At 37.1% G+C, this 13,380-nt stretch overlaps 1 protein-coding gene across 1 annotated transcript in view; it reads right to left on the bottom strand.

Annotated features, from left to right (window-relative positions):
- Positions 1 to 4,156: 4,156 nt before the first annotated feature.
- The window catches only part of LOC124795457 (voltage-dependent calcium channel subunit alpha-2/delta-3), a 496,470-nt gene continuing 487,246 nt past the window's right edge, over positions 4,157 to 13,380 (bottom strand). The window contains exons 23-25 of the mRNA XM_047259484.1: positions 11,177 to 11,441; positions 10,824 to 11,034; positions 4,157 to 8,050 (exon numbers count right to left, since the gene is read on the bottom strand). Of these exons, the coding sequence (XP_047115440.1) occupies positions 7,940 to 8,050; positions 10,824 to 11,034; positions 11,177 to 11,441 (587 nt within the window). The 3' untranslated portion in view covers positions 4,157 to 7,939. The remainder of the gene's footprint in view (positions 8,051 to 10,823; positions 11,035 to 11,176; positions 11,442 to 13,380) is intronic.

Genomic DNA, 13,380 nt, shown 5'->3' with positions numbered 1-13,380 from the left:
TATTTTCATAACTATAAGTATTATTCATGTCCAGTGTCTCTTGAACTACACAGAAAAAGAAGTAAGTCACTTCTGAGGGACTCAACTTGCTGACAGTGCTCATGCCACTTACAGTCCACAGTTGGAATAGGAGATTCCAAAACTACTTTCAGTAAGTACACTCCATACCTTAATATTGTTAACTTATGGACAAACTGTAATGAGAATCAATAAACACATAAACTAGCAACATATTTACAAGAAAATTTCATCTATGTAGGACCAATAAATTGTCATATTCTTTTTTATGCATTATTTACAGTTTTGTCAAATCATATGGCTGAGTAGTTAGATTGCCCAAGCTGTTGTAACATATGTACAACATGATCATAGCTCAGTTTTGCTCCCTTTTTCTGTACTTTCATTTTGTTCACCAGTGATCAGCTAATACAGGGTGGTGGACAAGAAATGGACAAATTTTAAAACCTTGTCAAATTTTCAATTTTGATTGTACTGCATTGAAAATAAGCACAATGTACAGAGTAACTTGGTAAATTTTAGTAACAGAAGGAAACAAATCAAATGTGGAAAATAATGTCATGCAGATGATGACCTTCACTCACAGTGCATTTGTTAATGTGGTCCTTGAAGTTAATCATCACTCATATCATTTGGTACTGCCACAATTTCATTTCTGATGGCACTCTTCAAATCTGTGATGGTTTGTGGTTTACTGACCTATACTTTTGACTTGAAGTACCCCAAAGAAAAAAGACATAGGGGATGAAATCTGGGGAGTGTGGAGGTCAGGGAATGTCACCATCCTTTGTAATTTGTATCCAGGCAAAATCAGTCACACAAAGTCCAGTGGAATCCTTGCCATACCATCAGTGGCACTGTCTTACCAGTATCACTTGTTCTCTGTGTCATTTCAATTTTCATCGAGGTGAACGATGAAAAAGTCTGGAAGCACAGCAACAAACACTTGGAATTCATCATCACAGCCACATTTCTCTCTTTTCCTAAAAGATAGGGTCCAATTATTCCAATTTTGGAAATCCCGCCCATAAAATTACCTTTTCACTGTATGGAGGCCACTGGTGTAAACCTAGTGGGTTGCTAGGTGCCCAGTGATGGTAATTTTATTAGTCCACATGGCTGTATAGATGGAAATAAGCCTTCCTCGTAAACATCACCACTGCATGTTCATCTTCTAAAATTTCTAACATGTGTACACCAAATTGTTCATGTGGAAAATAGTCAGACAAAAGGAGATTCCAAATGAACATGATTTTGTAAGGATAAAATTTCAGATGTTTGTTCAAGATTGTGATTAGACATTTACGAGCAATTCCAAGTGTTTGAGAGCAGTATATTGTTATTTGGCTCCAACTTTGAATAACAGACACTCTTATGCGATTAACATTTTGTGGTATGATGATGGCCATTTTTTTGATCATTTTCATGTTACTAAAAGTGTGAAAATCATTCACCCATCTCAAAACTGTGTTGTGGGAAGGAAGCACATCATGCACACAGAGATTAAGGTGACAACAGGAAGCACTTTGAGTGATCATGATAGACTACCCATTTCATATAAATTCTTCAATGGCAAACACATAATGCTCAATGCTGCAGTTATCCACTGCAACTAAACTTATATGTGTGGGCTAAGGGTAGAGGGAGTTGGTGAACTTCAGTCACCGATACTATCAACTAAAAAAAATTCCATTTCCTAGCCCTCATCCTGTATATAGTCTTAAAAATTAATATAAAACCTCAGATGCTTCCTTGAATTTTGCAGCATCTTCATAGTTACTATATGGTAGCTTGTGAAATACTGACTTAGATTTTTGTCATGAAATATGGCTGGTTAAACCAAAGGGACATACACTCCTGGAAATTGAAATAAGAACACCGTGAATTCATTGTCCCAGGAAGGGGAAACTTTATTGACACATTCCTGGGGTCAAATACATCACATGATCACACTGACAGAACCACAGGCACATAGACACAGGCAACAGAGCATGCACAATGTCGGCACTGGTACAGTGTATATCCACCTTTCGCAGCAATGCAGGCTGCTATTCTCCCATGGAGACGATCGTAGAGATGCTGGATGTAGTCCTGTGGAACGGCTTGCCATGCCATTTCCACCTGGCGCCTCAGTTGGACTAGCGTTCGTGCTGGACGTGCAGACCGCGTGAGACGACGCTTCATCCAGTCCCAAACATGCTCAATGGGGGACAGATCCGGAGATCTTGCTGGCCAGGGTAGTTGACTTACACCTTCTAGAGCACGTTGGGTGGCACGGGATACATGCGGACGTGCATTGTCCTGTTGGAACAGCAAGTTCCCTTGCCGGTCTAGGAATGGTAGAACGATGGGTTCGATGATGGTTTGGATGTACCGTGCACTATTCAGTGTCCCCTTGATGATCACCAGTGGTGTACAGCCAGTGTAGGAGATCGCTCCCCACACCATGATGCCGGGTGTTGGCCCTGTGTGCCTCGGTCGTATGCAGTCCTGATTGTGGCGCTCACCTGCACGGCGCCAAACACGCATACGACCATCATTGGCACCAAGGCAGAAGCGACTCTCATCGCTGAAGACGACACGTCTCCATTCGTCCCTCCATTCACGCCTGTCGCGACACCACTGGAGGCGGGCTGCACGATGTTGGGGCGTGAGCGGAAGACGGCCTAACGGTGTGCGGGACCGTGGCCCAGCTTCACGGAGACGGTTGCGAATGGTCCTCACCGATACCCCAGGAGCAATAGTGTCCCTAATTTGCTGGGAAGTGGCGGTGCGGTCCCCTACGGCACTGCGTAGGATCCTACGGTCTTGGCGTGCATCCGTGCGTCGCTGCGGTCCGGTCCAAGGTCGACGGGCACGTGCACCTTCCGCCGACCACTGGCGACAACATCGATGTACTGTGGAGACCTCACGCCCCACGTGTTGAGCAATTCGGCGGTACATCCACCCGGCCTCCCGCATGCCCACTATACGCCCTCGCTCAAAGTCCGTCAACTGCACATACGGTTCACGTCCACGCTGTCGCGGCATGCTACCAGTGTTAAAGACTGCGATGGAGCTCCGTATGCCACGGCAAACTGGCTGACACTGACGGCGGCGATGCACAAATGCTGCGCAGCTAGCGCCATTCGACGGCCAACACCGCGGTTCCTGGTGTGTCCGCTGTGCCGTGCGTGTGATCATTGCTTGTACAGCCCTCTTGCAGTGTCCGGAGCAAGTATGGTGGGTCTGACACACCGGTGTCAATGTGTTCTTTTTTCCATTTCCAGGAGTGTATTTCTTGCATTCTGTAGTACACAGTCAGGCATTTTTTCATTGTCTATCTTGTATGTCTGTAAATGTATAAAATGCACACAACAGTAATAAATACCATTCTAATCAACATATTTGCCAGATACTGTGGCTCCCACAATAAAAATTTTCTTTCACAAACTTCAATAAACAGTGTAAAAACTTTTCTTTTCCTTTCTGTGCTGAGACATTTAGATACTGATAGAGGATGCTGACATTTATATTGATGAAATTCCTGTTGACATTTATATGACTGCTGAGTTTCCCGATACACAGTAATTATTATTATTATTATTATTATTTTTTTTTTTTTTTTTTTTTTTAGGGGTGATTCATAATACCTATAGTTAAGGAACTTATTTGGTATTTTTATTTTTATTCAAAATCACATTTTAACCAGACTTCTATCTTATTCTGAGTTATACTTATTTTACATATTGTCACATTGTCACAATTTTTCCTGCAGAGGAGGTCCAAGAAACTGGTATTACACAAGATATAGTTTATTTGTCTTTTTCTTTTGTAAGAACCACATATCTTACTAATGTGTTGCACACAGAAATAAGAATTAGTCGAGCAGAGGACTACTTTGCAGATATGTAATACATTCCACCTCCAAAAACAGGATAGTACTTTAAAAAACCATTCTATACATAAATAAAAGGTTTAAATTAAGGAACCACTGAAAAAATGGAATTATAGTTGATAAAAATACTTGTAATATGATTAATTTTTTCATTAATAAGTAGTGTGTGATACGCAGCCATATGATCATGTAGGTGGTTTGCAGTTCACTCTGGTATTCACTGTAGAATGTTAGACTCATTACAAAACAAATCAAAATAAATTGATGTAGAGAAATATTTTTATTAATTTTTATTGCTGATTTTCTGTGTTTTACACAAAATGTTTTCAGGTTTTCATATAGCCAACCACAAGGGGATGCACATTTGTGTCCATATCCCCACAAACAGCAGGAATATTGTAGGGTATTCCAAGCACTAAAATCTATACAAATTTTAACATTACATTGAAGCTAACAGTTGCTAATATTTTACACAAAACATTGCAATAAAATCCATAATAATATTTTCCACATGAGACAAAACTAATTTGAACAAAAAGGTTTCAAATTTCCCACACATTATTACAACACCGCAGTTACGTACAAGGATTGTATAATCAAAGCTTTTTATTTAAATATTTTAGTACAATAATACCAAAAAATAAATTATTTAAATGTAACTGTGCCATTCATCCACCTACTTTTATTCATCTCTTTCCTCACTATATTCAATAACTATTTTTATTCTGATCTCTTATTCATATAATTTAAATGGAAGACATAATGTTTGCAAGAGTAATTAGCAAACAATCAACAGACTTGGAGTAAAAATTCACACATTCTCCACATTAAGGCATCCAAACAATATGCAATTCATAAGTCAATTTCCTTCCCTTCAAAAGTCAAGCCTTCTTTTGTAACAGACCACCACGATCTAATACTCCCTGTAAGTATATCACACCATATAGTATAGCATAACCACACGGCAGAGCACAGGCAAAATGCATGAAAAATGCATATGACTTTTAAAAATTACTGTGAGATGGAAAAATGTACTTGGTAAACAATTAAAAAGGAAAATTCACTCCCTGTCACTTTTTAGCTTTAACAATAGAATACTCAAGGAAAAACTTTCAGTCATCACACCTTTCTTACTATTTGTGCACTGATGAACACACGGTCATGCTTCCTTTTATGTAAGTTTCTTGATAAATAGAGATTAAAAAATAAATCTCAATTCACTATAATTTATCACCACCTCATTATTGTAACCTTTATTCACAGCAACATGAATTGTTTATGTTATAAGTTTTTCTTTCATTGAAGGTGGATTGTCCAATTATTGTTCCATTGAGATTTGCACCAGCTTATTCTGACACAAATAAATTATTGCAGTTTCTTTTTGCACAGTAGGCCGCAGGTCATTTGAGGATGGTAACTGATGTTCCTCTTATCCCTTCAGAAGAGGTATGGTTTGCTGTAATGGCCATGGAGCACTGCTAGGATACATACAGTACATATAGCACACCACAGAAATGCAATCTGATTACAAAGTACATCTTTTTTTTCTTATTGTGTATCAGTATGAGGTACTTTTCACATATAAGAAATTATGCAAAACATGCTCACACACAGAAACATGCACACATTTCTACTGTATTTCTAATTTATAAGATTTCTTAATACTGGTATAAAAAGTTACAGTATGAACAACCACATTCAACACAAATGTATGTCTCTATTAAGTTTCATACCATTTGTAGTAGTAATTTTTCCTTTTACTCTTTGAGGTATTTCTAACAGTAAAGTTTGCGTTGTTGTGCTCATTATGTAGTGTCAAAGTTCCAGTGTTTTTGCTAATATAAAACCATTTTCTTCTGAACAATAATGAACATTTTCTGCAATGACTTATCATCACATAGTCTTTGTGTATCTTCCTAAAACTATCCATTAAAGATTTGCTGGGTTCAAAGTCAGAGAGAAACAATAAACACAAATACTTTTATTTAAAGATATTTGGTGTATTTCTTGGTGCAGCAGAAACAGCGAGTCTGCATACAACTGGCTGAGTCAGTCTATTTGTTAAACTTATTGTCTCATTGTTACAATACTTTCATTATTTGCTTCTAAGTGATTAATTTCTGTATCTTTCATACATGGCAAAGTAAATCCTGCATCTTTCTGTAAATAGATGAGGTTTAGCCTAGGTAACTGTTAAGAATTGGTGGCATTCAAGGAGCTTTTCAAATACAGAGTGCATTTCATTCTCCATTAACAGATGCAGGGGAAGATCAAGAGGGCATCACTCCAGAAAAAGCATTTCTTTTCCTAGTCCATCTGAAGCATATGGGCATAATTATATATATATTTAATAAGTTAACACTTAATGATCTACAGACAATATCAAACTGCACAAGAAAATCAGAAGTGGGATAAGGGTTGTAGTGGTTAATATCACTGATATGTATTAGGAAGGTTACTACTTGAAATTGATGGATAATTAATAGTTTTTCCATATAACAGATTTGGTCTAGTTGTTTCATTTAATGTTATGTTTAATGATTGGTTCTTATTTGCAGAGATATGTTCATCTGGATATGTTTGTATTGCAGTACTTATGCCTGAAATATTAAAACAATGTCAGTTTAAGTGTTTGGCACAGCTGAAGAGCAGAAGAAATTTTTCTTTAAAAAGTATTAAGTTTACTTCTTGCTGGCTTCTGTAGGTTTGAACCAATGTAGCTACGAAAAATTTAGGATGTAAAAATCTGTAGCATCTACTAATCTACAGTATTGATCATTGCAAAAGGGGCAGTCTGTTTTAAATGATTTGTGAAAATTGTGCTATACATTATGTTTACGGTTGTAAGAAAATGGATAATGATATATGATGAGCTGAACATCAAGTCCTTTATAGTGGACCCAAGAGCAGGTTATTTCAATCCAACGACCCCTGATTTGCATAAAACATATTTTGCATTAGGTCTTACAAAGAAAATTAGTTTTCTGTGAAGTATTGATATAACAAATTGGCTCTCTTGAGAGTAAAATTAATGAAAATTTGGAAATTATTTTCACAAATTTGAAAAGAATAATTAAAAACGAAAAATTAGAAATATAACATTGTTATGACAGCACACATACTTCAACAGAAAGACTTCAATCAATCCACCATAGCACATAAAAATTCAACTAATTTTTTTGATACCAAAATGAAGTGTCACATTTTTGATAGGCTTTTCACAATACGCTCAAAAACAACCCACTACAATCTTATATAAAAAATAAAGTATTGTTCAGTCCAAGGGACAAACATTCTTTGACAATTAAAATAAAATGATACATAGTACATATACATATATATATCTAGACTAAAATTTCTGAAAATAAATAATTCAGGAACTAATAGATATCTTATCTACACTAACATAAAACTTTTAATGATTTCTTAACAGAGTTAATGATATTATTTTGTATACAAATTACATTTTTATTTACACCATTTCTCTGTAAAGAAACAGAATCTGGTGAGTGAAGGAAGTAGTAACACAGTACTTGTGGTACCAGTCCAAATTGTGATCCACAGTAATAGTTCATCTCAGTTTTTTAGATGATCAAATAACTTAATACCATTGAACACCAACAGTAAAACATTTCATTCTAATGTAAGAAATAAAGCATGACTGTCTGATAATGAATAAACTGATTTACACAGCCCACTGTGTTAAATATATAGTGATATTTTGTCTGTCCCACAAATGTTATGGAAAATAATTGTCACTGAAGATACCACTTCCTCCATGAACATTTAAAACTTGATGTTTCTTAACAAAATCCTGTAGCACCTGTCTGAAATTACACACAATAAAAATAAAACATTCATGTTATTGTAGGCTGAACGTAATCTGTTAATAATTGATGTTCACTTTTTATTAAGTCTGCTGTAATGTCATTGTCATACCATTGCAGCAATAGCTTGTAATTACATTCATTTTATTTCTCTTCTTGAGACAAACTCACAGAAAAATAAACACAGGAAAATGGTATTTTATTATAAAACAGTCAGTCATAAGGAGACTGATATTGCCCTAATAGTCCACATAAATAAACAGTAGAGTAGCACCCAAGGAGACAAGGACGAAACACTTCCATGGCCACAGGCTCTAATTTCACTTTCCTGAAACAAAATGCAAAGATTTAGCATTTTCCTAAGATGTAACATTAAAATATTACATTTTAAAATTTCAGGAGTGTGTTGTAGGTGAAAAACAATGTGTAAGTGTCCACACTATTGCTGAATGATGCAGAACTCATTGTATAAATGTCATCTGTGGAAAATTTTAGTTTTTCCTGCGGTAAGGTAGAAGAACTGCAAAATATCTCTGGCAAATTCTGATTCTCAGTAATTACTGTTGATGAAAGTAGCTCTATGAAATTCCATATCATGTGACGGACCCTATGCAGGTGAACTACAAGTGTACAGCCATTGATAAAAACAGTGGAACTAAATAATCATATCATGTTTGTTGAAAGACAGCTTGTTAACTCCATGATCAGCTCAAGGTGTTAACAAGATGTCTTTTGACAAATACTTTCAAGCTGCAGAGCATCAAGCACACAAGATTTTCAAATAATATTATGTTCCAGAATAAATCAATCAGAAATGAAATATAAGAGTTGGATGTTTAACAGTGTTTGCGAACTGAGAAATTGGCATTCAATGTAGTACGGCATTATCTGAAATCAAACTGGCAAAGAGAACTATGGGCATTGTATTTTACTTCTGGAACATGAGTCATGCTAGGATGGCTCAGTTAGTAGAGCACTTGCCCACAAAAAGGCAAAGGTTTTAGTTTTGCGTCCTGGTCTGACATACAGTTTTAATCTATCTTGAAGTTTCTTAATCTTTCTATTTTCCTTGTTTTGTTACTCTTTTGCATCAATACTCCTCATATTCCTACATACCAAAATACTGCTACAGGAATTGAGCTGACTTTACTATTCTGAGATGAGGACATATTTGATCTTGGACATTTTGCTTCTTGCTTGTGTGTAACAGTCTCAATCACAAAGGAGATAATACACACTTGTTTTACAGCTTTAAAGGTCATTAGTATTCCTTCTAAACACCTGTAAATACAAGTTTGTCATGTGTATCCTTGCAGAATGCAATTTATATGGTTGATGAAATTTTCTTGAGTTACCACCCAAGTCATTGCAATGTGTTGTCATACCATTTCGACAAATTCCTGCTCATCATCATCAGGTGAAACATTGAGTTGGTTTCTTCACAGCCGCTGAACTGCAAATGACTCTAGTGAAGGCCCAACATGTCAACAGGTGGGCCAATCACATACCTCCAGAAGAGATGTTGTGATTTGTTGGAGGGGGTAGGGGGGGGGGGCTTCAATGGGGTGAAAGGGAATAGTTACAGATGTCAATTCTTGGCTACACCTGTCTATTCTGTCCATTGCCTCTGTTGCATTCACTTCTTTGATAACTAAGTCCCAGAATTCATTGGCATGGCATAGCCAGGTACCCATAGCCCTAGGTGGCCTATCACTGACCTAAAGATATTCTGCATTTTAACCACTGAGCAAAAATGGTTTATATGTTGTGTTTCTCCATTATACTGGCAATCTTGGCTCTGGCTGACCCTGTTTGTGGAAAGAATGCCAGGTACTTAGTTTCTTCTTCTAGAGTGTTTATTTTCTTCTCCCTCCTTGGCTGGAGAGTGCATCTTGTTTGTGTCTCAGAGCAACCATTCCTCTGAAAGATTTCACTTAAATGCTATAACTTGGTACGTAGGCCTTCCTTGTCACACATAGCTCATGTTCTGTGTACCAATATGCTGAGCACAGACTGCACTGTGCTAGATGATGGCAGGTGTTGTTTAGCTATGTGTCTGTGTGTGTCTTCTTCCTATAGACAGAATGCTCCAATGCACCATCAGGGGTCTTCATTATCAGAACGTCTAGGAACAGTAGGCACCTTATTTTCTTCTAACCTACATGGTGAACTTGACATTGTCTTCTCAGAAATTCTTGTAGGTTTGACCAGACAAAGGTGATGTGCAATGCCAATTGCCAGTGGGTTCTCAGATTCAGTCACCAAAGAAGTAGAGGAAATAAGAGTACATGATTTTGTCAACAGGACAGCAATTTCAAACTGAGCGACAAGGGGTGGTGCAACTTCTTGATAGTGCATGTCCCCATATTGCTTATGTCGTAATGCAGAGGTAGCACCAACTAAAGTGGGAGACACTGAGGCATCCATCCTATAGTCTTGGTCTCTCCCCATGCGATTATCACACCTTCAGTCCCTTAAAAAAGGCCTCAAAGGAGAATTCCTGTTGGATAAGAACTTGTGGCCGCAGACAGTTATGGACTCCTTCATGCAGCACAACACGGTGTTTTACTAAGCGGATGTTTCAACCTGGAGCATCAGTGGGATGATTGTCTCAATGCTCACAATAAATCTGCATGATTGGCTAACTGATTCTGGACTTCATGGCCTTCAAACAGAAACATTTTGATCATCCCTTACATTTATATCATATATCTGCACAAAGAGGTGTGGTTCAACAATTTTGCTTGGTTACATTAAACATAATTTAATGAAAACAGAAGATAATATCAATTTTCAAGGACATAAGTTATCAGTAAGTTTCCATGAACTGAAAATGAATGAATTTCTTGGCTTTTATTAAAATAAATAGAACACAGCTTGCTGAGAATAACAGATTAATGTGTATCAGCTAATGTGTGAGGGGAAACCAAGGAAGCACAATGTAATTATGTCAAATTGTCAGTTCAATAGCTACACAGTAAATGTAAACAAAAAGAGCAAACACATAAATTATCTAAGTTTTGAGATTATAGCAAGACTATTTATAATACTGTGAGGATATTTTAGTACGAATGACATATAAATGATAAATGACTTATTACCTCTGGGTGATAATTCATACACTTTGGAGGCCTTCTTCTGTACATTGCCTCCTGTGGCTTATTACGACAGTGTGCTCCTTCTGCTTCAGATACAGAATCATAAGTTACTTCCTGTGGTACTATACTAAGTTGTTTGCTGCCACATGGGCATAGAGTGTCAACAACCAACAGAATTAAATTGCTTTTAGGTATTTTTTGAACACTGAAAGGTCTAAGAAAGGGAACAAGACATTTTCAGTTAGTGAGATTGTCATGTTACATAAGGCACATACAGCTCTAAGGAGGAAAAGAGGAGTTACCTATAACTACAAAACTAACAATGCCAACGTATAAGAAAAGAAGGTTGAACTTACCTTTCACATCCTGTTGAATGGCAGTTTGTTAGCTTTCCTTTCAGTGGATTGATATTAAGTCGATCTGGCTGTAAGATATAGAGATCTACTCGTTTATCACATGGTCTTGGTTGTGTCTTATTTGCTGGATTTATGTGATGAACCACAGGTGTCATGTAAGTATGATAGCCTTGTCTCTCAGGAAGAGATCCTTCACTAGTTGGAAGGGAAGCACCCTCATCTCTTGTTACAAATGTGTCTGCTTCAACTTCAGTGTATGCAGCTCCTGCAACAAACTTTGTTATCAGGAGCAGTCCAACTGTTTTACATTAAGAAGTAAAGGTGCAGCAAACAGAAATGAGCCTTTTTTTAAATATGGCATACTTTTGATGAATTTTAATTGTTCCAAGCACTAAGTTCATAAGAGGTGTATGTCTATAATAGTAATTACTGTAGATGTTGTAACAGACATATTAGTTTATTCATTTATAACATTTGATCACATTGTATATATCATCTTAATGGAATGAGAAAGCTATGGTTTGAGTTATCACATTCCTACAGAAACACTTTATTCTGTTGGGCAAGAGAAAGAGTACACTCTAGTTTTTCTGCACATCATAGTGCACTTCTGCATGAACAAAAATTTACTTTTGTAGGAATTTATCATCATTTACTTAATTAGGTCAGAGGAGAAGCTCAGCAATATGCTTAGATGAAGCACTGATGCAAACAATTCAAAAAAGGTGTTGACTTTGTTAAAATGATAGTACATGCATTACATTTCTGTACCATGATCACAGTAAAGGACTTTAACGTTATTTGTGAAATGAGTAAATATAAAAGGAGAACACCTGTGCTTAAAATTTCATGGAAACATCATACTAGCTAAGAACCATATAGCAGAGCTGCTGATTCACAGATAGGAACAACAAAAAGACTGTCACAAATAAAGCTTTCAGCCAATAAGGTCTTTGTCAAAAACAGACAACAGACATACAAACACACACACTGCCAGCGTGGCTCCAGTTGCCTGAGACTGCAGTCATGTGTGTGAGTTGCATTTGTTTGAGTGTGTATCATATATGTCTGTTGCATATTTTTGACAAAGGCCTTACTGGCCGGAAGCTTTGTCTTTTTGTTGTGCCTATCTGCGACTCAGCATCCCCGAGATATGGTAAGTAGCAACTTTCCTGTTCATAATATTGTTACAATCCATCCTGGATTTTCCATTGTTTGATACTAGCTAAGAAAGTATTTAAGGAATAATTTTGACGGGGATGAAAACCTTACTCTTGTATACCATGGTTAATGAAGGGTGGATTGAAATCACACGTATGTCACAAGATACAACATTTGCCACAGTTGTGCCAAAAATTTTCCCATACACTGGCTGGATTCATCCCTGTGTGGATATGCACAGGAGCACCACAGGTGCCCCTGTGTAGGCTGCAAAAGTCTTCGCAACAATGACCTGACACTGCAGTTGCATTCTGTTAGTTGATTTCCTCTGGGACCATTCATAAGAACTACCACTGTGAACTTAGTCAATAGGTTCAAGGCATTTGTTCCTCAAATCTGCACTGTAACTGATCACATAAACATTGTATCTCTAGAATAACATTGGAAATGTTGGCTGCTATGTGTTCCGTTGTTCTATAACAGTTACCATTACAGCTCGACTTGTCTTCCCCACATTTCAGCCACTCAGGTAAGCACTTGGTGCAGATGACTTACGTGCATAAAATCTGTGCATAAAATCCTCAACCAATTTCCTTATTTTTTTCTTAAGATATTAAGCAACTGTTTTCCCAATTATGAAAGAATGTAGACAGGACAGGAGACAACAAAGAAAAATGAAACAACTGTACTTTTTAATTCAATGATCAACATAATTATACGCTGTTAGCCATTAAAATTGCAACACCAGAAGTTAGCAAATAGCCAAATTTTACATTGTATGTATGTAGAGTAAGAAGAAAAACATAATTTAATTTTTTTAAGGTGATTTGGAGATGTGTAGGATGTGACTTTAGTACACAGGGCTGCCACCTCTGGCTCTGAGAGCAACAATAGTTGTAACTCTACTGAGTATCGAGTTGAATTGAGCTTGGTTGACGTATGTGTGTATATCATTTGATGCTGCTTGAAGTCTATATCACCAGAGTTCACCAATCATAGTGACTGGCTAGTGATGATGTGTGAGTCTCTTGGCAACCCATGGG

This window comes from Schistocerca piceifrons, chromosome 4, assembly GCF_021461385.2.
Source record: "Schistocerca piceifrons isolate TAMUIC-IGC-003096 chromosome 4, iqSchPice1.1, whole genome shotgun sequence".
NCBI classification, from domain to species: Eukaryota; Metazoa; Arthropoda; class Insecta; order Orthoptera; family Acrididae; genus Schistocerca; species Schistocerca piceifrons.
The sequence above is the reverse complement of the archived record's forward strand: the minus strand, read 5'-3'. Positions and strand labels throughout refer to the sequence as shown.